The following is a 27,300-nucleotide window of genomic DNA, read 5'->3' as shown; positions in this document are numbered from 1 at the left end:
TGCTTCAGTGAAACAGCCAGCATAATCAAAGGCCCCCCCCCGCCCCCATGCTAAACATTCTCTCTTCTCCCTTCTCCCATCAGGTTGAAGGTACAAAAGTCTGAAAGCAGGTACCAGGTTCAAGGACAGCTTTTATCCCACTGTTCTACACAGTTCCCTAGTATGATAAAATAGAATCTTGATGACACAATCTACCTCATTATAGTCTTGGACCTTACTGTCTGCCTGCACTAAACTTCCCCTGTAGTTGTAACATTTTATGCTGCAATCTGTTTTTTTTCCTTGTCCTACCTCGATGCCCTGTGTAAGTAATTGATCTGTATGAGCAGTCTTCAACACAAGCTGTTCGATGTCCCTCAGTACATGTGACAATAATAAACCAATTCCAGAGTAACACAGACAAAATGCTGGATGAACTCACCTGACCAGGCAGCATCTGTGGAAAGGAATGAAGGGTTTTGGGCCAAGACCCTTGATCAGGACTGAACCAACTCCAGTTCCAGAGTCACAATCAGAATCAGCTTTAATATCACTGGCATATGTTGTAACTTGTTTTGTTGTTTTGCAGCAACAGTAGAGTGTAATACATAAAATACTATAAATTGCAGTAAGAAATGTATATAAATTAAATAAATAGTGTAAAAAGAGAACAAAAATAGTAAGGTAGTGATAATGAGTCGGTTCATCGTCCATCCTGAAATCTAATGGCAGTGGGGAAAAAGCTGTTCCTAAAATGTTGACCGTGTGTCTGCGGGCTCCTGTACCTCCTCTCTGATTGTAGTAATAAGAAGAGAGCACATCCTGGGTGATGGGGGTCTCTAATGATGGATGCCACCTTTATGAGGCGTCGCCATTTGAAGATGTTCTTGGTGCTGGGGTGCTGGCTGAGTCTGCATCCTCTGCAGCTTTTGCCGATTCTGTGCAGTCGTGTCTCCAGATCAGACGGTGATGCAACCAGTTGGAATGTCCTCCATAGTACATCTGTAGAAATTTGTTATGGTCTTTGGTGACATACCAAATCTCCTGAAACTCCTAATTAAATATAGCCGCTGACATGCCTTCTTTGTAATCAATATGTTGGGCCCAGGATAGATCTTCACCCAGGAACCTGAATCTGCTTATCCTTTTCAATTCTGGCTCCTCGATGGAGGACTGGTGTGTGTGCCCTTCACATCCTTTTCCTGAAGTCTTACTGACATTGAGTGCAAGGTTATTGTTATGACATCACTCAACCAGTCAATGTATCTCACTCTTATATCCTTGTTGTGATTTGAGATTTGCCAGTTATGTCATTGGCAAATTTATAGATAATGTTTGAGCAGTGCCTAGCCACACATTTATGGGCGTAGAGAAAGTAGAGCAGTAAATGTGTAGAGAGAGTCCTGAATGCCACAGATCTAGCCTTCAGCAGACCACAACCCTCCTGGTTCATCCATGGCTTTTGGTTTGGGTATATCCAGTATGCTCTCAAAGGCACACACTCATCCACGTTGGCTTTTATCCCTCTGTTATAAGACTATTGAACAGTCCCCTAGTATGATAAAATGTACTCTTGACATCACAATCAGTGACAACTGTAGCATATTTATTCAGATTCAGTCCACCAACTCAAAGCAGTTCTGTAAGTACCCCCCCCCCCCACTTCCATTTTCCATGCCTTCTTGGTCTTGACCATTGTTGCTGTGGTCTTAAATCTTTGCCTATACTGTGGGAGTAGAAGTAAAGCCAGGTGATTGGACTTTCCAAAGTGCAAGGTAAGCATTCTAAATGGTGGTATAACAGTGGTCAAGTGTGTTGGCTGTTCTGGTTCCACAGGTGATATGTTGGTGCTAGTTGTTCAGAGACTTCTTCAAGTTGGCCTGGTCAAAATCCCCCACAATGAATGGGAAGGCATTAGGGTGTGCTGTTTCGTGACTGCTGATTGCGAAGTTTAACTCTTCCAGTGCCTGCCTGATGTTGGCCTGAGATGGAATATACACCTCTAATGGAGCGACGTTGGAAAATTCCCTCGGCATGTAAAATGAATGACATTTGACCTCTAGATGTTTGAGGTCAGGTGAGCAGGACTGAGAAAGAACCAACACGTCTGTGCACTATGATGAGTTAATCATAACATACTCCATGTCCTCTGCCTTTAAAAAACTGAGCTGTCCTGCTATCGAGCTGCAACGCTGCTTCAGAAATGGTGTGGGTAGCTATGTTCTTGTACGGCATGGATAAAGCCCTTTGACCCAAGCAGACTGACCATGTCAATGACGTTGCCCACCCAACTGGTCTCAATTTCCTGCACTTGGCCCACATCCCTCCCAGCCCCACCTCTGCACGTGGTGTTTCCTCTATTGCAGCTGCCCCCACCTCTTACCCTAGTGGCTCATTCCATACACTCACATGAAAAAGTTGACCCTCACTTCTCTTTAAAATCTGTCCCATCTCACTCTAATTCTGTGCCTTTAGTTTTGGACCCCCTTAACTTAGGGGTCCAAAGTTATCTACGCCTCCCAAAATTTTGAACACTTATATACACTTACTGGGCACTTTATTAAGTACGTCCTGTACCTAATAAAGTGGCCGCTAAGTGTACATTTGCCTCTCATTCTCCTATGTTCCAGGGAATAAAGACCAAGTCCGGGCAACTTCTCCCAAAGCTCAGGCTCTCTAGCCCTGGCAACATCCTTGTAAATCTCATACATACCCCATAGATATGACACATCTTTGTACATACCGAAACCTTCAGAAACATATGGAGATGGACATCTTTTCATACAACAGGTATTAGAAATCTGGAATTCTCTCCTCAAGAGCTTGGTACTGCCAATACAGTTGGAGCTCTGAATCCTGAGAAGGTGACAGGTATGGGAGTGTTATACAATTAAATGAAGCTGAGGTACAGTATAGACCAGCTGGGACCTTACTGAAGCATAGTGAATGCCTGAATGGCCAATTCAGGTAATGGAAGACCTGACTTTAGCCAGATTCTCCCATGTGTTTAAAGAATTTTACAAGATGGGAAAGTTAGTTGTGGAAATGCAAACATGTATTCACTCACAGCTGGGTACAGTATATTGTATGTCCCTTTAGTTTCATTGTGGACATAGAAGTGATATGATGAAATGCAGGATCTAGATCTAGAGGAAGTACGTGCAGAATGATATGCTAGGGTTGACTATATAGTCTAATCAATGCATAACGAGGCAATTTTGTTTTGACAATTTTTTGCAGTTCCTAAAACACTTTAATTTGACATTTGAGAAACCTGGTTTCATGGGTGAATCATTGGGCTGGCTTGTAAAAATCCATCATATCAATAACAAGTCCTTTTTTAATACACGAAAGAACAGATTGTCAGTTGCTACTGAATATATAGATCCCCAGGGATGACTTGTGTCATTGAAAATAGTATAAAATACAGCATTGCTGTGGGGGTGGGATAAATCCCACCCATTGTCCATCTCCCAACCTGCACCAAAGTGCCTTTTGCCAATGACTTCTGTAATCGCTGACTTGCACTGATGGAAAATAATCAGTTCTCTGAGATTCTCAGGAACAGAACCCTTATCTAGCCTGGAGACTGTCTGTACATTCATAAAATCAATGGGCAGACCTTCTCCGAACATACAGGTAAAGAAACAGTGACAAGAAGAGTTTAACCACTGAATACACTTGGTTATGACTTATATAGAACTAAGACAATCCCATGAACATTATACGTCAGGCAAATGATTCTATGACCTGAGTTATATCCAAGAAATACACAGGAAGAACATATTCTACTTGGTGAAATGACCTGATTTGTTATGGTCATCAGTTAAATTTATTTTATTTCATATTACATTGTCCTGAGAATGTTTTATTGGATTCTCAGCAATGTTTCATTACAAACAACACGAGAAATGTTGACTTTGAACATGTGTTTTTCTCCATGAGGAATTTGTATAAGCCCTCAGGCATTATTTGCATTTTCAGTATTACCTGTAATTCTCCCAAGTTTGGTTGGTCCAGTGATATAACTTCCAGCAAATCCTGAAACATGAGCCCCAAGACTGTATCCAATCAGATGAACCTTTGCTTTTGAAATCCTAAAGTATTCCTGAGAATGTGAAAGATTCACACTGTCAGTAGAGGCATCCTTGCAATCTTCAAATGTTGAATGGAAAACATCTTAACGCAGGAATATGTAGGCAGCCTTCTGTTGCCACTAATGGCCAATAAATAAAGACTTGAGGAACGAGAATACAGCTGCTCAAATTAGTTGCTCTTGATCAAAACCACAAAGTGCCCAACTTATAAATGACCGCCATGATAATTTAAACCTTTGCTCTGTACAGATCTCAGAATTATCGCTGTGGACAGGTTGCCGAATGTCTCCCCCTCCCAATTTTTAATTATGCTCTGAAGGTACTTTAGTGACAAACTGCCTCAGGATGTCCTGAGGTCGTGAAAAGTGGAATAAAAATGGGATCCTTTTTTGTTGTGCCATCTCAATTAATTTTGAGATTCATTTTAGATGAGATGAGAACAATTCATTTTCATTTTAAAATTTTTGTTGTCTATCAAACGCTGATTGACTTCCGTGCAAATCCAAGAAAATTTATGATTAGCGTGGTAGCAGTTTTGCGGATTTTTCTTTGCCTTGGTTTTCCAATAGATTGTTGCCTAATATTCCCAAACCTAGAAGTGCCAGATGTTATGAAAGTGTTTGGAAATGCACAGTACACTGGTTTTGCTCGAATTGGAACTTGGGTAAAACAACAGCATGACCTCATAACTACACTGACCTGTTCCAGCAGAGATTTTTCATTGTGAAGTTTACATCATATACTTGAGCAAATTCCAACTGAATTTTGAGAAGGTATAAGATTTTAGAGGACCAGCTTTGGTAAAATAAGCAATACAGTCCTGAGAACTTGAAAACACAACTGCTAAACTTAGTTAATTTGGATCCTGCACTAATCTGATAATGGACCATTCAATCTGTGCCAAAAATTCTGCATCTATCTTGCATCATATTCATCCCCTTTAAGTTCTATTGTACTCTGCGATAAATATCAGGCTCACTTACTTGATCGGTCCCTTGCCTTCCACTGTCAAGCCCAAGAATCTATTATCGACAATTGCATCTTTGCATCTAACACTCCAGCATCCTGTTGTTCCCATGCTGTATATTGGCACAAGTTGCTCAGAACTCTGCTGCACTCTCCCCATCTTCTTTCTGATGGTCTGGTTTCACTGGCCCTCTGTTTCCAACACAAGTTATCTTTTGCTAATTCCTCCATGAACTTGCTTTTCCTGCCACTGCAGCCTGTACCTGTCCTATAGTCCCGGCTCTGTCCTTTGTATTGTCTCAATTCACCAAGTCTTTGATCATCTACATTTTAGCTCTGTAATGATATCTATAAAACCTCTCAAATGTTAAATGTTACATTTTCTTGAGCACATCAGTTATCGCTCCTCTTTCTTCAATGGATTTGCAACCATTTACCCTCTGTTTGGGGAATCACTCTCTTAAAGTTACTACTTAATTAGCCTTTTGGTTGGTTGTATTTGAGGATTACATCAATGAAGACGAAATAGTTTCTGCTGTAATCAAAAGATTTTGCAGCATGTTACACAGCAAAAGATGAAAATGGAAGGGTTCACTTTGGAACATCTGGGGTGTGATTAATGTGGTGGACAGGATGGTTAGTGAGCTGGTTACACTGCAGGTTCAGAGAGAGAGAGAGAGGTATGTAATGTGGTGGACAGGATGGTTAGTGAGCTGGTTACACTGCAGGTACAGAGAGAGAGAGAGAGGTATGTAATGTGGTGGACAGGATGGTTAGTGAGCTGGTTACACTGCAGGTACAGAGAGAGAGAGAGAGAGGTATGTAATGTGGTGGACAGGATGGTTAGTGAGCTGGTTACACTGCAGGTACAGAGAGAGAGAGAGAGGTATGTAATGTGGTGGACAGGATGGTTAGTGAGCTGGTTACACTGCAGGTACAGAGAGAGAGAGAGAGGTATGTGGGCATCAGGCAGGACAGGAGTCAGCAGTCTATTATGCCTCATGTCATCATTGTGTTTGATCTGTTGTTTCCCATTGACCTGCTCTCTGGGTAGCTTGGTCTAACCCTGCATGATCCTAGCTGCAGGCAGTGATTCCACCTACGCACAGAAATCAATTCTGTGGATAAGTGATTCTATTTAGCTTTAATGTTATTTATGGACTCCACCACCCCACCCCCCCCATGCTATTAAAGAGATTTATTTCTGCACTTTAACCAGATTTGTCTTTGCTTTTTCTTGATTTAACAAGTCTCACCCTAAAAGCTTTTTAACTGTGGAAGCCCTTGAATTCCTTGCTCATGGTTTAAGCTAAATGCAATGCAAAGCAAACCATAGTCTGCCTCCTAATGTGAAAACCCAGATCAGAAGTGCTGTCGGCAGTAAGCCCGACACCAGTGGTGGTACTGTAAAGAGAAGGAGATTGCAATGCTCCTGGGGCAGCAGTGCTGGTCCATTTGAAGCCTGTATTCAATGGTTTCAGGTTCAGAAGCAACATGAATCCATTGCTGCTATTTAACCCAGAATGCTTGTAAGCCAGATTCTGCATTACCAGTTAGGCAAGAATAACTTGACGCCAATGGAAGTGGGAACATGTAGTGTGTCAGGCAAGGCCGTCAGTGTGAAGCATTAACTCTGTACCTTACTCCACTGCTACTGGTTGAGCAACCTAGGATGCCAAGAACCTCCTGCTCCAACTCATGTTTAATTGGAAATGTTTTGAATAAATTTTCACTTAAAAATAACATTGAAAACTCTGAGGGTTGTTCTGTCCAAACCACTTGTGTCAGTGGGTTATCTCTTTCTCTGGGCACTAAAGACAATCAATGAGGGGCAAAAACGTGCTGGAGGAACTCAATGGGTCAGGCAGCATCTGTGGGAGGAGAGGAATGGTTAACTGACACAGGGTCTCCACTTGAAACACTGACCATTTCTTCCCCACCAAAGATGCTGCTTGACCCATTCAGTTCTGCCATCTGTTGTGTTCCTCGATGAATATGGGGTTTTCCTTGGATGTTCACAGAGTAAGTGAGTGAAACAAGGCAATAGAAATCAGCGTCACAGAAGTGTGCAAATTAGATTTGGCAAATTATGCTTTCCATCTGAAAGTTATGTTGAAAAAAAGATCTGCATGTAAATGAAGAATAGAATGGAACCAAAAAATGAAGGCAGAACCTCTAGCAAACAAATCAACTGAGCAATTATATTTTGAAAGATTAAACAAAAGAAAATGTAACAGAACAGAGTTAACAAGACCAAAGGGAATGAACAATTAAGAGGAAAAAGGGAGATAATCAAACAAGTAGAAGGCATTTCAAGGGATAAAAGAGCCAAAAACAACGAGGGAAGTGGTTGAGAAAAGGCAGATAAGCTCTCAGAAGCCATCAGGTTCTTCCTTTTTTATTTTGCGTGAGATTTTTCTACTTTCACTGTGCAGTCCGTGAACTCTCCATAATCTGTACTGGCTGGATGCTTGTGTCTCGCTAGGAACCCCTTGGCCTGAAGATTCACTAACACTAGAAAGTCGATTTTGTATTGATCGGCTGACAGGCTTCCTGATCCGAGCTTTAGTCTGGCCAGTCCAGCGTTTTAAATTGGTGAGCATCAAATTGAAAAGCTCCTGAATCAGTAGTAATTGTATTCATTGGCCTGACCAAAGTTGCACCAATTTCATTCTGTGCTTTTCCATCTACAACCTGTGACAGTAGAAATGATTCTGGGATTTTGCAGCTGCTTTTTTTAGTTTTTAATTGGACAATATTTATTGTCCACTGCTGCGTTTTCTAATCACTCAGTAACAACCTTAAGTATTGATCAGACTACAGGGCAAAGAAGATCAAATCAAAAATAAGCAATAACTGTGACAGAAAGGAAACTATTACGAGATCTCCTTTTTTTATAGACTCACCTCCAGCCAGTCCAATAAATCTGCAATCTCCTGGCCAACTATTCGTGTATTCTTCACTGCGACTGGATAATGTCGATGTGCCAGAGTCAGCCAATCAACTACAATCACATTAACGTCCTTCAGTCTTATTTTGAGTGCCGCTGACAACTTCCAGATCCAGCTTTCAAAGGCTCCATCAACCTGGAGAGACCAGGAGTTTTAGGTAAATGAGAATCCATTTTGCACTACCACTTCTGTTGTTTATACCGTGAGAAACGTGCCTGAGTAGGAAGGCAGATGATCAACACGTGGGAATAGAGGATTGTTGTTCTCACGGAGACATGGCTGAAGGAAGGATGAGACTACCAGGATGATGACATCGCTCAGCGATCACAATCTGACAGCCGGTGTTTACACATCACATGACCTTCTCAACCCACCTCTTCTAACCCATGGGCACTGCTCTTTCCATTCCGTTCTCCCTCATGTAATCATCAAAGGCATGTCTCCAGCATGCTTCATTCCTCAACACACAACCAAACACAGGAGGTAAACTACATTCATCAAACTAATTAAAGGGCTAAAGGGAGGCTAAGCCAAGTTTGGGTAGGTACTGGGTGGTGGGGGTATGGAGGCCGATGGTCCTGGTGCAGGTCATGGGAGGGAGCTTGGCTTGGACTAGATGGGCCAAAGGGCCTGCTTTTGTGCTGTACTTTTCTATGATTCTATGACTATAAATATTCATGAACTGTTATCAAATGCACACTAATGTAGAAACTATAGCAAGTTTAGTCTTTCTGTCTTGTAAAATTCAAACAATTTAATTGTCAAAGCTAATATTTAGGTTACATTTATTAATTTCTTCTCAATTGCAGAGTAATCTCATATTAAGATAGATTATTTTGGTTGATAGCATTTACTTTTTGAATCCTATGTACATATAAACAATAAATAGAATCATAGAATGATACAGCAGGGAAACATGTCATTCGACACACTAAGTCTGCACTGACCGTCAGCCACCCATTTATACTAATCCTAAACTAATCCAATTTTATATTTTCCCCACACTCCCAATCAACCACCACTCGTCCAGATACGAAGAGCAGGGTTGAGCAGCCAATTACCCTACCAACCAACATTTTTGTGTATGTGGGAGGAAACAGGAACACCCAGAGGAAACCCACACAGTCACAGGGAGAACCGGCAGAGCCCATACAGACAGTGTCAGAGTTCAGGACCCACACGGTCACAGGGACAATCGGCAGAGTCCATACAGACTCTCTCACTATTGTCTCTGCTGCCGTGCACACTGTGCACACTCTCTCACTATTGTCTCTGCTGCCTTTAACACGGTGCACACTCTCCTGCTATAGTCTCTGCTGCCTTGCACACTCTCCCACTACTGTCTCTGCTGCCTCGCACACTGCACACACTCTCCTGCTATTGTCTCTGCTGCCTTGCACACTGTTCACACGCTCCCACTATTGTCTCTGCTACCCTTCTCTCTGTGCACCCTCTCCCACTTTAGATGCATTAATTACTAAATTGAGACTAAAGAATCACATTTCATTCCAGCATGCACGGGGAGGTGAGTCCTGTACTTCGCATCATCCTTTTCTCTACCCACGAAGGAAAGAAGTGGTGTTACCGTCCACCCATGGATGATCATCACCAAAGGATGTGAAGTGTTGAAGCCGCAGGTGTCCAGGCTCTCTGGCCGGTTAGGTGTGATGCAGCAGGTCTCTGTGTTCGATAACTGCCCCTTGAAAAGGCAAAATTTGGTGATGGCTGTACTTGGTCTTCTACGAACAGAGGCATCTTCTGTTGTACAAAAAGCACACTAGGATCATTATAGAATAGTGTCAAAGGTTAACAGACATGGCTGATCTTAAGCAGCATGCACAAAATGCTGGGGAAACACAGGAAGTCAGGCAGCATCTATTGAGAGGAGTAAATATTGTATGTTTCGGGCTGAGACTCCTCACTAGGCCTTGGCCTAAAACTTTGACTGTTTACACCTCTCCATCGATGCTGCGTGACTTGCTGAGTTCCTCCAGCATTTTGTGCGTGTTGCTCAAGACCTCCAGCATCTGCTGTGTTTGTGGGTGATCTTAAGCTATCGGTTAAAAATAAGCGATCAAAAAGAAGATTTTATCTTTTAATTTTCATGTGAATATTGTTTAGGCTGAGAAAATTTAACTGGACAGTTCAACATGAGGCTTTTGTGGGATTAATGAGTTCTCTTTCTAAAATGTTGGTCCAATTATCCTCCAAAACATTGTGGAAAAAAATTCAATGTGAGTATGATTTAAAAGTTTAATACAGTTTCTGGCGTAACGTGTGATTAAAATTGTAAGCAACGAAGCTTCTGGCAGGGTTTCTGCTGACAGTGAACTGACTGCATGTGCTGGGGATCACCTGCCTTCAGGCTTGATGAAGAGCACTAGGATGGTGAGGAAGGACACAGCACTGATTGCATTCAGGTTGTTAAGTTGCTCTAGCTGAAGACAAACTTCTACTAAATTCAGAAAATTCACACAAGGTGTTTTGCTAAAGTGGGGGTTCATGTCAGGTTTGTTTATTTGTTCTGACATTATATTGACAGAATTATTCAAGTATGTTGAAGTCTGTTCATCTCTAGGTCATGTATTGTGACATAAAATAAACAAAAGGATTGTATTGGACCAGAATATTTCAGACCATGATGCTTGAACATACGAACCAAGAGATCCACAGTCCGCTGAGGTGGCTTCAGGCCTGGCGAACAAGGAAAGTACAAGAGGTCGAGGTACGACATCTAGAAAGCCACCTCACACCCAGCTCTGAGATACCAGGCCTCGTAATTAGATTCCAAGCAATTGTTGATTGAAGTCTCTCTGGTGCTTCCTGCTCCCTCCCCTCTCCCTTCTCCTTTTTTCCCAACCATGTTTCCCCTCTCCCTGCGCCCTTCCCACTTTCAGTCCACAATAGAGACCCATATCAGAATTGGTTTTATTATCGCTCACATATGTCATGAAATTTGTTTTTTTTTTGTGGCAGCAGTACAGTGCAATACATAAAATTACTACAGTACTGTGCAAATGTCTTAGGCACCCTAGCTATATCTATGAGCCTAAAACTTTGCACAGTACTCTTGGTTTCACTCAGATGAGTTCACTGCCTTCTATGCTCGCTTTGACTGTCAAAACCTTCACAAACTCCCACAGCCTCCGACAACCCTGTGATTTCAGTCTCAGAGGTTGGTGTGAGAGCATCCTTCAGGACGGTGAAACCACAGCAAGCATCTGGCCCAGATGGGGTACCTGACCGAGTACTGAAGACCCATGTTGATCAACCAGCTTGGGTGTTCACCAACATCTTTAACTTCTCACTTCAGCAGTCTGAGCTACCCAGCTACTTCAAGCAGGCTTGGTGCCCGAGAAGAATGTCATCTAGTGATGAAGTACTTTGAGAGGTTGGTGATGAAACATCAACTACTGCCTGAGGAGTGATTGGATCCACTTCAATTTGACTACCATCCCAACAGGTCAACAGCAGATGCCATTTCATTGGCTCTTCACTCAACCCAGCAAGATCTGCGCAGTGAAGATGCATATATCAGGATGCTCTTCATTGATTACAGCTCAGCATTTAATGCTATAATCCCCTCAAAACTAATCAATAAGCTTAGTCCCTAATACCTTCTTATTCAACTGGATCCTTGACTTCCTCACTTGCAGACTCCAGTCAGTTCAAATTGGCAACAACATCTCTTCCACAATCTCCATCAGCACAGGAGCACCACAGGGATATGATCTAAGTGCCCTGCTCCGCTCACTTTGCACTTGACTGTCGTTGGCAAAATCAAAGATGGTGACAAATCAGCATATGGGAGGGAGACTGAAAATCTGGCTGAGCAGTGCCACAGCAACAACCTCTCACTCAATGTCAGCAAGGCCAAGGAAACAATTATTGACTACAGAAGATCCTCATTGGGGGATCAGAGGTGGAGAGGGTCAGCAACTTTAAATTCCTCAGCTTTATCGTTTCAGAGTTCCAGCACGTAAGTGCCTTCATAAAGGAGGAAAGGCAGTGCCTCAGCTTTCTTAGAAGTTTGTGAAGATTCAGCATGACATCTAAAACTCTGAAAAATTTTTATAGATATGTGATAAGGGTATATTGACTGGTTGTATCAATGCCTTTTATGAAAACATCAATGATCTTGAATGGAAAAGTCTACAAAGAGAAGTTGATATGGTCCAGTTCATCACAGATAAAGCCCTTCCCCACAATGAGCACATCTACATGGAGCGCTATTGAAGGGAAACAGCATCCATTATCAAGGAACCCCCACCATCCAGACCATACTCTCCTCTCATTGCTGCCATCAGGGAGGAGGTACAAGAACCTCAGGACCTATATCACCAATTTCAGGAACAGTTAATGCCCCTGAACCATCAGGTTCATGAACCAGGGTTGATAACTTCACTTAACTTCAATCACCCCAACACTGAACTGTTCCCACAATCTATGGACTCACTTTCAAGGACTCCTAATCTCATGTTGTCAATATTTATTAGTTATTAATACTAGCAGCACTGTGGGTGTACCTACACCTCAGGGACTGCACCACCTTCTCAAGGGCAACTAGGGATGGGTAATACACACTGGCTTAGCTGGTGACGCCCACATCCTGTAAATGAATAAATTTAAAAAATTATTATTTTTTGTTTCTTTATATTTACACTGAATGCCCACAAGGGAATGAATCTCAGGGTTGTATATGGTGACATATATGTAGTTTGATAATAAATTTACTTTCAACTTTGAACCTGCACATTTAATAACATGACGTTAAGCTGCAGTAGGAAATTTTGTGCAAACACCAAACAACTGAAGATGCTGAAAATCTGACTTGAAACAGAAAATGCTATAAATACCCGGCAGATTAGGAAATGTCCATAGAAAAGAAACAGAGTCAACGTCTCAGGCCTGTTCCTCTCTCCGCAGATACTGCCTGACCTGCTGAGTGTTTATAGCATTTTCTGGTTTTGATTAATGCTGAAGGAATAAAATCGTGGTTGAGGTGGTAGGTTTTATGGAATGCCCTAAAGAAGGGGGGAAAGAGATGTGTGGCAGCGGGAGATGTTCGGGGAGGTGAATTCCAGAGTTTAGGGAAGTTATCCAGGAATGAGTTTTGTTGCAGGGACTAATGAGGCATGAAGTGTGGTTATCATCGGGCAACAGACATTTTTGTTCAGATACTGTCTTTTCTGCTTCACTTAATGTCTGTTAATATTCTTGTAAATGGCCTTTCACAGCCAGAACACTGACGTGTGCATTACTGCTCATGTACCCAATCAGTCGTTCATAGCCTTACATACACCAGGACCAACCCTGAGGTGTCTTGCAGCATTTATTGCTGCTCGCCACACTGGGCTTATATTGTATCAATGATATTGAACTTCGATGTCAAACTCTGCTGAATGAACATCACACAACCCCTGTGAACTTTACAGCCAATGTACAGAGATACTTAGTGACAAATGTTTGCAGAAATGTGAGCAAGTGCTGTGAGCTGCTGGAAACTATTAGTTCTGTGCTTTGTGTTATTGCCACATGCTGTCCTTAACTCAGACGTCAAATAATCCAGGACACCGTAATTTGGAAAAATGACCTTGGACGTTATACACTCAAACCCAGCTGCAGCATCTCGTACTTCAAACATTTACGTGTCTGTGTTGTTTGCCAATTCCATCGTTCACCATGCACTGACTGAACTTGTTCAACCATTTTAATCAGAGTTAAGCTCATGTTGTTGAATAGAGGATATGGAGGAGAGTCCAATATCACAGTATAGCCACACAAAATAGGTTTTTATTCTCTAAACCTGCCCAGTAATGTCCACTTCTGGATTATGCAAATCAATTGTGCTTTATGAGAAATATTTAACTCTAGCAGAGGATGTGATTTCCACATTTCCTCTAGCCATAATTCAGCTAAAGTTGTGTTTCTGGGCTCCCCAGTACTTTAATATTAAGTGCTGTCTGTGATACACAAGGGTATTAGAGGAACAGCCCAATAACACTAGTGAAATATGATTAGCCCTATTAGGAGCAGGGGGTACAGGAGTACACTTAAATACATAATATTCAGTAGCTATCAAGTCCTTGATCATCAGCTATTTCATGACATTAAGAACCAGGCAGTGAAGATGGTTTAGCATGAAAAATTCTGAACTTTGCTGGTTTAGTGAGGGAAATGTTAGTGGCAACCTCATGAAGCCCACACATACTAACCTGGCTACTCAGTCCTGCACTTGCCAGCAAGGTTATCCAGTACACAAGGGATGACAGAGCAGAGCAAGTCAAGACTGGACTGCTTTTCTCACGTGATGAGGTGAAACTAAGTAAAGAGTTCCAATATTCAGCTTCCACTTGGTGAACCAGCCTTGATATATTATTCACCGTCTTTGTCTTCAGCAAGGCAACAATGCATTTAATGTATAAATGCTTCAAGATGGTCAAGATGAGTTCTGTGCTGAGGAAAGGATGGTATTGCGTTGGCCAATTCCGTTGGGGATTGTGTTGGCCTATTCCATTGGGGATTGTGTTAGCCTATTCCGTTGGGGATTGTGTTGGCCTATTCCACTGGGGATTGTGTTGGCCTATTCCGTTGGGGATTGTGTTGGCCTATTCCGTTGGGGATTGTGTTGGCCTATTCTGTTGGGGATTGTGTTGGCCTATTCCATTGGGACTAGAACTGTACTGAATGATGTAAAATTACCCATATGGGCAGAGCAATAGAATAGAGTTGAATATAACACCCTTGGCAAAGCACCTTGTCATTTTCATAAATGTTGGACATAGATTGTCCACTCTTTACTCCCTTGGGGTAGCTCTTGAGGTGCTGTAGTTCATTTGATTAAGGAACTCATGGTGTTATTGGGTGGGAAGCTCCAGGATTTAATCCAACCGCAATGAAGGAACATCAATATTACTTAATTATAGAGATACAATGTGGAGTAGGCCCTTCCAGCTCTTCCAGCCGCACCACCAGCAGTCCCCTGATTTAAATCTAGCCTAATCATGAAACAATTTACAATGACCTACTAACCTGCCAACTGGTATGCCTTTGGACTGTGGGGGGAAACTAGAACACCTGGAGGAAACCCACGTGGTCACGAGCAGAACGTACAGACAACGGCAGGAATTGAACCTGGATGGTTGGAAACTGTAAAGTGTTCTGCTGACCACTATGCTGCCATGCCACTCCTGATACCTTTCCAATTAGGGAAACGTGGATGGGGAAACACTCCTCACAGAATCACCAGCCTCTGAACTGCTCTTATAGTCTGAGTATTGATGTGCTGGTCACTGGTAATCTCCAGGGAGCTGAGGGTTGTCTCAATGATGGTAATGCTATTGAATATAAGTAGTTATCTCCCAGGCCACACGGACAATTGCTAAGGCAACCACATCCTTCCTTCCTCTCTGATTGTCAGCTTGACTGAATGCACTTCCTGCTCCTGCACTAAATGAGGGACCCAGCAGCCAGAGTGATGACGATGCCCCAGGAAGCCTCCACGTGCTGTCACTATCAAAGTACAAAGCACAAGCAAATTTATTATCAAAGTACACATATGTCACCATGTACAACTCTGAGGTTGATTTTGTTGTGGGAATATGCAGTAAGTCGAAGAAGCATAATAGAATCAAAGAAAGACCACAAGCCAACAGGACAGGCAAACAACCAACATGCAAAAGACAACAAATGGTGCAAATGCAAAATTGAATAATAATTATAATAATAAATGAGTAAACAATAAATATCAACAGCATTAGATGAGGAGTGAAAGTGAGTCCATAGGTTGTGGGAACAGTTCATTGTTGGGGTGATTGAAGTTAAGTGAAGTTATCAACTCTGGTTCAAGAGCCTGATGGTTCAGGGGTAATAACTCTTCCTGAACTGGTGGTGTGGGTCCTGAGGCTCCTGTACCACCTTCCGGATGACAACAGTGCAAGGAGAGCATGGCCTGGATTGTGTGGGACCTTGAAGATATATCAAACACAAGAAAATCTGCTGTGACACCAAGCAAACCTAATGAGAGAGATAATAATCAAGATGGTGATGCCTTAAAAAGATGGCATCCATCATTAAGGACCAACATTCCCTAGGACGTGTCTTCTTATTGCTGCCATCAAAGAGGTTGTACAGTAGCCTGAAGACATACTCAATGTGTTAAGGACAGCTTCTTCCATTTCACTGTCAGACTTCTGAACGGACCAATGTATACTACCCCACTATTTTCTGCTATCTTTTTGCACCAATTGCTTAATTTTTTAATTGCATATTGCACTGTCCGGCTGCTGGAAAACAACAAATTTCACGACCTATGCTAATGATATTAAATCTGATTCTGAGCCTGTGATTGCTATTCATGTAGATGGGGTTGTTCTGGAAGCCATGTCCTTCCATTGACTGTTTAGGTAACCATGACCATTCAAAGCTATGCAAATTCAGATCAAAATGAATGGTGGTTCCTAGTAATCCAGACTCCAATAACTGTTCCATTTCTGCTGGTTTGGCAATCCAGTTACGGGGTACGTAACACTGCAGATACCCGAAATTCAAGCAAAATGCTGGAGAACTCAACAGGCCAGGCAGCATCTATGGAAAAGGGCAAACAGTTGCTGATTCAGGCCGAGACTCTTCATCAGGACTGGAGATAAAAGATGAGAGATCAGAATGAGGTAGTAGGGCTGGGAAGGAAGAAGTACAAGGTAGTAGGTGGTAGGTGAAACCGGGTGTGGTGGAGGGGTGAAGCAAAGGGCTGGGAAGTTGATTGGTGAAGGAGATAAAGGGCTGGAGAAGGGGGAATCTGATAGGGATAGGAAAGGGTAGAAGACCATGGAAGAAAGGGAAGGGGGAGGAGCACCAGAGGAACGTGTTGGGCAGGCAAGGAGATAAGGTGAGAGAGGGAAATGGGGGATGGTGAAGGGGGGGTGTAATTATGGGAAGTTCGAGAAATCGATGTTTATGCCATCAGGTCAGAGGCTACCCTGATGAAATGTAAGATGTTGCTTCTCCAACCTGAGTGTGGCCTCCTCACTGCAGAAGAGGAAGCCATGGACTGACATGTCAGAATGAGAATGGGAAGTAGAATTGAAATGGGTAGCCACTGGGAGGCCCTGCTTTTCCTGGAGAGCTCAGCAAAGCAGTGTCCCAATCTATGTCGGGTCTCACCAATATACAGGAGCACCAGATACAGTAGATGAACCCAACAGACTCACAGGTGAAACGTTGCTTCACCTGGAAGGACTGTTTGGGGCCCTGAATGGTAGTGAGGGAGGATGTGTAGGGACAGGTATGGCACTTGTTCTGCTTGCAAGAATAAGTACCAGGAGGGAGATCAGTGGGGAGGGATGAATGGACAAAACATAGGGAGTGATTCTTGTGGAGGGCAGAAAGTGGAGAAGGAGGAAAGATATGCTTGGTGGTGGGATCCTGTTGGAGAGAGCGGAAGTTATGGAGAATTATGTGCTGGATGTGGAGGCTAGTGGGATGGTTGGTGAGGACAACAGAAACCCTGTCCCTGTTGGGAGAGCAGAATGGAAGAGATGTGAGTGAGGGCAGCATTGATGGTGGAGGAAAGAAAGCCCCTTACTTTGAAGAAGGAGGACTTCTGTTTAGTTCTGGAATGAAAAGCCTCATCCTGAGAGCAGATGCAGCGGAGACAGAGGAACTGAGAGGAGGGGATGGCATTTTTATAAGTGACAGGACGAGAAGAGGTATAGTCCTAGTAGCTGTGGGAATTAGTCGGGTTATAAAAGATATCAGTAGATAAACTGCCTCCAGAGATAGAGACAGACAGGTCGAGAAAGGGGAGGAAGATGTTGGAAATGGACCAGGTAAATTTGAGGGCAGGGTGGAAATTGGAGGCAAAGTTGATGAAGTCAATGAGCTCAGGATGGGCGCAGGAAGCAGCACCAATGCAGTTGTTGATGTAGCGTAGGAAAAGTTGGAGAGTGATGCCAGTGTAGGCTTGAAACATAGACCTTTCCATATAGCCAACAAAAAGGCAGGTATAGCTGGGACTCATGCTAGAGCCCATGGCTACAACTTCGGTTTGAAGGAAGTGGGAGGAGCTGAAGGAAAAATTGTTGAGAGCGAGGACCAGTTCCAGCAGACTGAGGAGAGTGGTGGCGGAGAGGAACAGGTTACAGGTTCGGCCTGTTGTCTAGAAAGAAGCAGAGAGCTTTAAGGCCATCCTGATGGGGGATAGAGGTGTATTGGGACTGGACGTTATTGGTGAAAATGAGATGATCAGGGCCAGGGAACTTGAAGTCATTGAAAAGATACAGAGCGTGTGAAGTGTCATGGATGTAGGTAGGAAGGGACTGAACCGGGGGGATAAATCAGAGTCGAGATATGCAGATTTAAGTTTGTTGGAGCAGGAACAAGCAGAAACAATGGGTCTACCTGGAAAGGCAGATTTGTGGATCTTGGGTAGGAGGTATAAATGGAAGGTGGAGGAACTGTGAGTTTGGTTGCAGTGTCTTGGGTAGCAGGTAGAAATGGTGTCAGTCCATGGTCTCCTCTACTGCCGTGATGGGGCCACACTCAGTTTGGAGAAGCAACACCTTATACTGCATTTGTACTCCAACCTGATGGCACGAACACCGATTTCTCGAATTTCTGGTAATTGCCCACCTTCACCATTCCCCCACTCCCGCTTCACTCTCTCGCCTTACCTGCCCATCACCTCCCTCTGGTACTTCTCCCCTTCCCTTTCTTCCATGGTCTTCTGTCCTCTCCTATCATATTCCCCCCTCTCCAGCTCTTTTCTCTTTCACTAATCAACTTTCCAGCTCTTTACTTCATTTCCTCCCCTCTCCTGGTTTCACCTATCACCTCCCATCTTGAACTTCTTCCTCCTCTCCTCCCACCTTGCTCCGATTTCTCATCTTTTTCACCAGTCCTGCTGAAGGGCTTGACCCGAAACGTTGACTATTTACTCTTTTTCATAGATGCTGCCTGGCTTGCTGATTTCTCCAGCATTTTAGACAATAGACAATAGTTAATAGGTGCAGGAGTAGGCCATTCGGCCCTTCGAGCCAGCACCGCCACTCACTGTGATCATGACTGATCATCCACAATCAGTACCCCGTTCCTGCCTTCTCCCCATATCCCTTGACTCCACCATCTTTCAGGGCTCTATCTAACTCTTCCTTGAAAGCATCCAGAGAATTGGCCTCCACTGCCTTCTGAGGCAGAGCATTCCACAGATCCACAACTCTCTGGGTGAAAAAGTTTTTCCTCAACTCCGTTCTAAATGGTCTACCCCTTATTCCTAAACTGTGGCCTCTGGCTCTGGACTCCCCCAACATCGGGAACATGTTTCCTGCCTCTAGCATGTCGAATCCCTTAATAATCTTAGATATTTCAATCAGATCCCTTCTCATTCTTCTAAATTTCAGTGTATACAAGCCCAGTCGCTCCAATCTTTCAACATATGACAGTCCTGCCATCCCGGGAATTAACCTCATGAACCTACGCTGCATTCCCTCAATAGCAAGAATGTCCTTCCTCAAATTTGGAGACCAAAACTGCACACAGTACTCCAGGTGTGGTCTCACCAGGGCCTTGTACAATTGCAGAAGGACCTCTTTGCTCCTATACTCAACTCCCCTTGTTATGAAGGCCAGCATGCCATTAGCTTTCTTCACTGTCTGCTGTACCTGCATGCTGTGTGTGTTCCTTGATGATGGGTGTTGCTTTCCTGCTTTCTCCTTGATGGACTGGGCCATATCCATTACATTTCGTAGGATTTACCGTACAAGGGCATTGGTGTTTCCATACTAGGCTGTGATGCAGCCAGTCAATATGCTCTCCACTATACATCTATTGAAGTTTGTCAAAGTTTTAGATGACATGCCGAACTTGCTAAACTTGTATGGAAGTAGAGGTGCTGCTATGCTTTCTTCATAATTGCGCTTACACGCTCAGCTCAGGACAGGTCCGAGTCTGAAATGACAACACTGAAGAATTCGAAGTTCCTGACCCTCCCCACCTCTGACCCCCGATGAGGACTGACTCATGGAATTCTGGTTTCCTCCTCCTGAAGTCAATAATCAGCTCCTTGGGCTTGCTGACATTGAGTAAGAGGTTGTTGTTGTGAGACCACTCGGCCAGATTTTCAGTCTCCCTCCTATATGCTGATTCGTCACCACCTTTGATTCGGACAATGACAGTGCTGTCATCAACAAACTGGAACATGCCATTGGAGCTGTGCTTAGCCTCACAGCCATAAGTGAAAAGCAATTAGAGAAGGGGGCTAAATGTTGATGGCAATTGCGGAGGAAATGTTGTTGCCAATCCAAACTGACTGGGTCTGCAAATGAGGAATTTGAAGAAAGGGAGGTATTGAGACCAAGGTCTTCAAGCTTAAACGGGTAACGGCTCTTCCCATTGGTTCCTGTGGTTGGATGGGGAATTGTTTGCTGACTGACATTCTGATAAAAAATAGTATTTATCATTTCTGATGATGCCATGACTTGATCTTGGACTAAGTGCATTATGAATCACCTACTTTACTGATCATTTGTAGGCAATTCCACTGCCTGAAATCCAAGCACATAAACAAACCCTTTATTGGGAACAAATGTTGCCATGTTTTCCAAAAATAACAAGGAATAACTAGAACCACAATGACATAATGCCACAAAAGAAAATAGTTCCCAATAGTACAATCCTTGGGGGGAATCACCTCATTGGGTTGTTATTTAATCCCTCATTATATAGCCGAATGCTGTCAGAAACTGTCACTGCAAACACATCTTATCAGCTTTGATCAGATTACAACTTCATAATTGATTCAAATCTTGCTTTATAAATTAATAACACTGTACAACAAATTTTTTTGGAAGTGTTGCTTCCTCAGAAATGTTTTTGTTTATGATAGACCGCTTGAAGCTGAAAATAAATAAAATTTCATACTACGCGTGTCATGAAGGAACTTGACAGACAGCTCATCTCTCTAATGTGCCTTTCAGGATGTCAGTATTAGGCTGGTGGGTGTCCGTCTGACATGGGCAGTTCAACCAGTGTCACTTATGTAAATCTTAAATCTAAATTTGGTATCAGCCTCATTTGAGGAGGACTAGCTCAATCGCAACCTAAATGTCCATTTTAGGTAGAAGTGGATTTTCTCTCATGCTATAGTCACCCTAAAGCCAAGTAGTTTGCTGTCAACAACAAGGATGACCTTCGTGTCCTTGGTGGAATAAAATGGCTGTAGGAGTGTGACGAGGAAGTGTGGTGAGTGCCCAAGTGCAGAGGGAGAGACGCTGAAACTGATGAACAGGTCACCAACTGTGCAGATTTAAAGGAAAAAGTATAAATGTCAGGATAACAGGGCTGTACACTAAAACTCTCAAACTGAAAGCTAGCACCAAGACAGCAGCTCAGAAGCAGGAACTTAACACTAAATAAATGCCGCTCCCTTATAGCATCAATCTAAACAGTAGTTTTCTTTCCTGGAACAAGGACAAAGGCACAGTGGCATGCAAAAGTTTGGGCACCCCTGGTCAAAATTTCTGTTACTGTGAATAGCTAAGCGAGTAAAAGATGACCTGACTTCCAAAAGGCATAAAGTTAAAGATGACACATTTCTTTAATATTTCAAGCAAGATTACTTTTTTATTTCCATCTTTTACAGTTTCAAAATAACAAAAAAAGGAAAAGGGCCCAAAGCAAAAGTTTGGGCACCCTGCATGGCAGTACTTAGTAACACCCCCTTTGACAAGTATCACAGCTTGTAAACACTTTCTGTAGCCAGCTAAGAGTCTTTCAATTCCTGTTTGGGGGATTTTCACCCATTCTTCCTTGCAAAAGGCTTCTAGTTCTGTGAGATTCTTGGGCCGTCTTGCATGCACTGCCCTTTTGAGGTCTATCCACAGATTTTCAATGGTGTTTAGGTTGGGGGACTGTGAGGGCCATGGCAAAACCTTCAGCTTGCACCTCTTGAGGTAGTCCATTGTGGATTTTGAGGTGTGTTTAGGATCATTATCCTGTTGTAGAAGCCATCCTCTATTCATCTTCGGCTTTTTTACAGACAGTGTGATGTTTGCTTCCAGAATTTACTGGTATTTAACTGAATTCATTCTTCCCTGTACCAGCGAAATGTTCCCCGTGCCACTGGCTGCAACACAAGCCCAAAGCATGGTCGATCCACCCCCCTGCTTAACAGTTGGAGAGGTGTTCTTTTCATGAAATTCTGCCCCCTTTTTTCTCCAAACATATCTTTGCTCATTGCGGCCAAAAAGTTCTATTTTAACTTCATCAATCCACAGGACCTGTTTCCAAACTGCATCAGGCTTGTTTAGATGTTCCTTTGCAAACTTCTGATGCTGAATTTTGTGGTGAGGACGTAAAAAAGGTTTTCTTCATCTTCCATGAAGGTCATATTTGTGCAGGTGTCGCTGCACAGTAGAACAGTGCATCACCACTCCAGAGTCTGCTAAATCTTCCAGAAGGTCTTTTGCAGTCAAATGGGGGTTTTGAATTGCCTGTCTGGCAATCCTACGAGCAGTTCTCTCAGAAATTTTTCTTGGTCTTCCAAACCTCAACTTGACCTCCACCGTTCCTGTTAACTGCCATTTCTTAATTACGTTACGAACTGAGGAAATGGCTACCTGAAAGCGGTTTGCTATCTTCTTATAGCCTTCTCCTGATTTGTGGGCATCATTTATTTTAATTTTCAGAATGCTAGGCAGCTGCTTAGAGGAGCCCATGGCTGCTGATGGTTGGGACAAGGTTTGAGGAGTCAGGGTATTTATAAAGCTTTGAAATTTGCATCACCTGGCCTTTCCTAACGATGACTATGAACAAGCCATAGCCCTAACAAGCTCATTAAGGTCTGAGACCTTGGTAAAAGTTATCTGAGAGCTCAAATCTCTTGGGGTACCCAAACTTTTGCATGGTGCTCCTTTCCTTTTTTTCACTCTAAAGTTGTACAAAACAAAAATAATACACTAATCTTGCTTAAAATGTTGAAAAGAATGTATCATCTTTAACTATATGACTTTTGGAGATCAGTTCATCTTCTACTCACTTAACTATTCACCGTTTGACCGGGGTGCCCAAACTTTTGCATGCCACTGTAAGCAGGGAGTGCTGTGGTTGCTGTGCATTTGGTCAAGACTGAAATGAGAGAAAGGGAGTTGAATACCACCACAATTAAACACCAACTAGCTGGAAGGTGCATGCTTTTGAGCACGATTACCCATCATGTTCTGCAGACCACCTGCAAGAGCTCCCAGACCCCACGGCAAAGTCTTTGGTTGTGACAGAGCTTCTGAAAAGACTTCCCATCATTGAAACAAAGCAAAAGGAGATCTTGCGTGCACTGATAAATACAAGGCATATTGAAAAGTGAACCTTAGTAAAGGAGAAAAAAGATTGATTTAAGAAAGGAATTAAAAAAAACAAGAGCCTGGATAATCAGTAGGAGCAAGGCAAAGGAAGTGAGGGGAGAGGGGCTTGGAGTTGCAAGTTTGCTTGGAGAATTGGAGGATTAAAAGATATCACATATGCATAGAGGGAGGAGTGAGTCTGATTTGGCGTCTTAAGATTTTTTTATGATTACTGTACCACTATATCTCTTGATTGACTAATGTTTTAAAATTGTGGGTTGGTGCTGAAGCCCCATAATGTGGAAAGAGGTTAGAGTGTGAGATATGCCAAAGCTAAAACAACAAGGGAACATTGAGAAGAATGGTTAGGGAGGAGGGTGATAGATTGGGGTAGGATCGAATTAATGGCCAGACAACAAGAGAATGCAAAGCTAGGTGGAAAATAATGAAGAGAGAAATAATATTAGCAATAGATGAAATCAAATAGGCAAGTGGAGAATTGATTGAGGGGTTCAGGGTACAACAGGAGTCAGAGGACAGAAATGGACTGTGAGAAAGGAATTATAAGGAGAGCTAGGCGTAGATCAGGTTGCAAGAGGGTCGGCAATAGACAGGGAGGACACTGGAGTCTGAGGGATTCTGAGAGAACTGAGTGACTGGTTATTCTGAAGTACAATACTAATCATTGCTGGCTGAACTAAAGGCTTACTAGAGAGGAAACAAAACAAGATAGGGAAACAAAATACAAAGTAGATGGTCAGCCTTACAGAGAACACTATCACTTTCCTGCAGTGGAGAAGCAGCAGCAAGCCTGCCGATTTAACCTGAGGATTGCAGTCCAGATAGATCAATAATGTCTATGTTCAGACACTGTGGAAATGCACTTATGTCCCTTTGAGTGCATGGCCATAATCAATGCCTCCCTGGTCACATACTGTTTCAAAGTACGGATTGTCCCACTGACCTAGTTACACAATTATATGTCTAAAAATTCATTTCTGACCTTTAACAGCTTTTAAAAAGAACATCTTGCAACATTTCTGCCCGAAACACAAAAAAAACACAAAAAACCCCCCAAAAAAATATATAAAATATTTACACTATATAGTGGTATAAAAACATATACCACTCATCCAGGTAACTGTCCCAACATGCTTCAAAATCAGCCACCACCAACCCTGTACCAAACAACTTTACACCTTCAGAACGAAACGACTACCGCCCAGTAGCACTGACACCAATCATCATGAAGTGCTTTGAAGAGGGTGATGGCACACATCAAAAGCTCTATCCCTGTCACACTAGACATTCACCAATATACTTACTGACAGAAACATTCTATGACAGATGCACCTGGCTCTGACACACATAGAAAACAAGAACACTTACATCGGAAAGCCGTTTCTTGATTTCAGTTTGACATTTTGTTGACGCTATTGAACCATGGACCTTTGTGAACAAGCTCCTACTCCTCGGTCTAAGTACACCGCTGTGCAAGTAGGTGTTGGACTTTCTAGCCAACAGACTTCAGATAGTCAGGATGCACCACTGCTCCTTCCTTCTCATCATCCTCAACACAGGTGCCCCCCAGGGCCATGTGCCGAGCCCATTGCTATGCACTCTGTTCACACATGACTCTATGGCCAAGTAACCATGTAATCACATCATCAGATTCACTGAAAACACAACAGTGGCAGGGCTAATCACCAACAACAATGAGGTGCCTGTAGAGAGGAGGTGGAAGAGCTCGAGGCCTGATGCCAGGGAAATAACTGCTTCCTCAATGTCAGCAAGACAAAGGACTTCAGGAAAATTTTCACGACTCACACCTCCCCCCCTTTTCATTATTGGCACACTAGTGAAAACTGCGAGCAGTTTCCAACTCCTGGGACTGCACATCTCACACAACCTCTCATGGTCCCAGAACACATCCTACACAGTCAGGAAAGCTCACCAGCACCTCTGCTTTCTGAGGAGGCTGAAGAGAGCTGGGCCATGGACATCTATCTTCAGGTCATTCTACAGACACACAGTAGAAAGCACCCTCACAATCTACATCATTGCACAGTAGAGAAACTGCACTGCGGCAGACAGGAAAGCTCTACAACAAGTAGTTAAAACTGTCCAAGCCATCTCTGGCACTATCCAGTCTGCCATCAGGGACACACATACAGAAAGGTGCCAGAAAAGGACCGGTAACATCATGAAGGATCCCACCCACCCTGCTCATGGACTGTTTGTCCCCACTCCTATCAGGGAGGAGGCTATGTAGCATCCACACCAGGACTACCAGATTCAAAAAACAGTTACTTTCCTCAAGCAGAAAGGCTGATCAACTCCACTCACTCATTCACCCCTCCACAAACCCCTACCACCATTACTTCATCATTTCCTGTCAGTCACCTTATGTACAGACACTCCTGTGCTTAGCATCACTTCATGTACATACAATCAGTCCATGTATATAACCTGTCTTAAGTATTTATATTTATTGTATTTTCTTTTAATATTGTGTCCTTTATCTTATTGTGTTTTTTCAGAGTAACGATTATTTCATTCTCCTTTACACTTGTGACATTAAACAATCTGGAATAATATGAAACACATACCGCAGGCCTAGAGATGTTATGGTACGTGGGGAGGGGTGTTAATTGACTGGTGCAGGGTGAAAAATTATGAAGCCCAAGAGCTCCAGGCAACGTGGACTTTAGAGCAGGTCACGCACATTTTGTGTGTTCTAGGGAAAGCAGATAGATCAAAGATCTGGGACCAGGGAGCAGAAAATTGATGCCGAGAGAAAGCGGTTGGGGTGAGTTTAAACCCTGAGAGTCAGGTTGGTTCATGGGAGGAGAGTTGTGATTGGCCATTGGAGGAGTGTTGAAGTCGGGCGTGCTGTCATGTTTTACTTTGACCTGGTGACTGGCCGGGACACTGATTAGTGAGAGCCAGGCTGGAGATGGTGGAGGGTGTAAGAAGAGATCTACCTGAGCTACATAGCTTGTTGGCAGCAGTGGCAACGGTTGGGATCCCACAGGAAAGTCCCTGAATGGATGAAACGTTTTGGTGAAAGTGACCCATTCGAAGCTTCATTCCAACCTTTAGTCAGCATCAGCTCAGAGTAAAGACAAAACCAGTCTAATGGGTGTTGCCTGTGGTCCAGTTGGCACTTCATGGATGCAGTGAACTTGTAACAAGTCTACAGTTTATCTTTTCAGCTGATTTTTTAAATTAAAACTGAATTTTGCACAATCAAATGTGGTGATGAATCAGCATCTAGGAGAGAGATTGAAAATCTGTCTGAGTGGTGCCACAACAACAACCTCTTACTCAGTCTCAGCAAGACCAAGGAACCGATTACTGACTTCAGGAGAAGGAAGCCAGAGTCCTCATCGGGGGATCAGAGGTAGAGAGGATCAGGAACTTTAAATTCCTCTGTGTTACTGTTCTGGAGGACCCGTGCTGGGCCCAGCATGTAAGTGCCTCTACTTCCTTACAAGATAGCAAAGATTCGGCATGACATTTAAAACTTTGACAAACTTCTATAGGTGTGTGGTGGAGAGTATATTGACTGGCTGCATCCCAGCCTGGTATGGAAACACCAATGCCCTTGAACGGAAAATCCTACAAAATATACATCCTGGTCAATTATGGGTAAAGCCTTCTCCACCCAGTACATGCCTTCTCACTGCTGCCATCAGGAAGAAGATACAGGAGCCTCAGGACTCACGCCAGCAGGTTCAGGAACAGTTATTACACCTCAACCATCAGGCTCTTGAACAAAAGGGGATAACTTCACTTGCCTCATGATTGAAATGTTCCTACAACCTATGGACTCACTTTCATGACTCTTCATCCAATGTTTTCAAAATTTATTGCTTATTTATTTATTATTATTTCTTCCTTTCTGCATTTGCACAGTTTGTTGTCTTTAGCACACTGGTTGAAAGCTCAAGTTCATTGATTATGTTATGGTTA

At 43.1% G+C, this 27,300-nt stretch overlaps 1 protein-coding gene across 1 annotated transcript in view; it reads right to left on the bottom strand.

The window, feature by feature from the left end:
- The window catches only part of lipca (lipase, hepatic a), a 66,310-nt gene that overhangs the window by 10,159 nt on the left and 28,851 nt on the right, over nucleotides 1–27,300 (bottom strand). Inside the window, exons 2-4 of the mRNA XM_063065743.1 lie at nucleotides 9,579–9,751; nucleotides 7,949–8,128; nucleotides 3,970–4,087 (exon numbers count right to left, since the gene is read on the bottom strand). Coding sequence (XP_062921813.1) covers nucleotides 3,970–4,087; nucleotides 7,949–8,128; nucleotides 9,579–9,751 — 471 coding nt within the window. The remainder of the gene's footprint in view (nucleotides 1–3,969; nucleotides 4,088–7,948; nucleotides 8,129–9,578; nucleotides 9,752–27,300) is intronic.

This window comes from Mobula hypostoma, chromosome 13, assembly GCF_963921235.1.
Source record: "Mobula hypostoma chromosome 13, sMobHyp1.1, whole genome shotgun sequence".
Taxonomy (NCBI): Eukaryota; Metazoa; Chordata; class Chondrichthyes; order Myliobatiformes; family Myliobatidae; genus Mobula; species Mobula hypostoma.
Note: the sequence above shows the minus strand (reverse complement) of the source record. Positions and strands in the feature narration are given on the sequence as shown.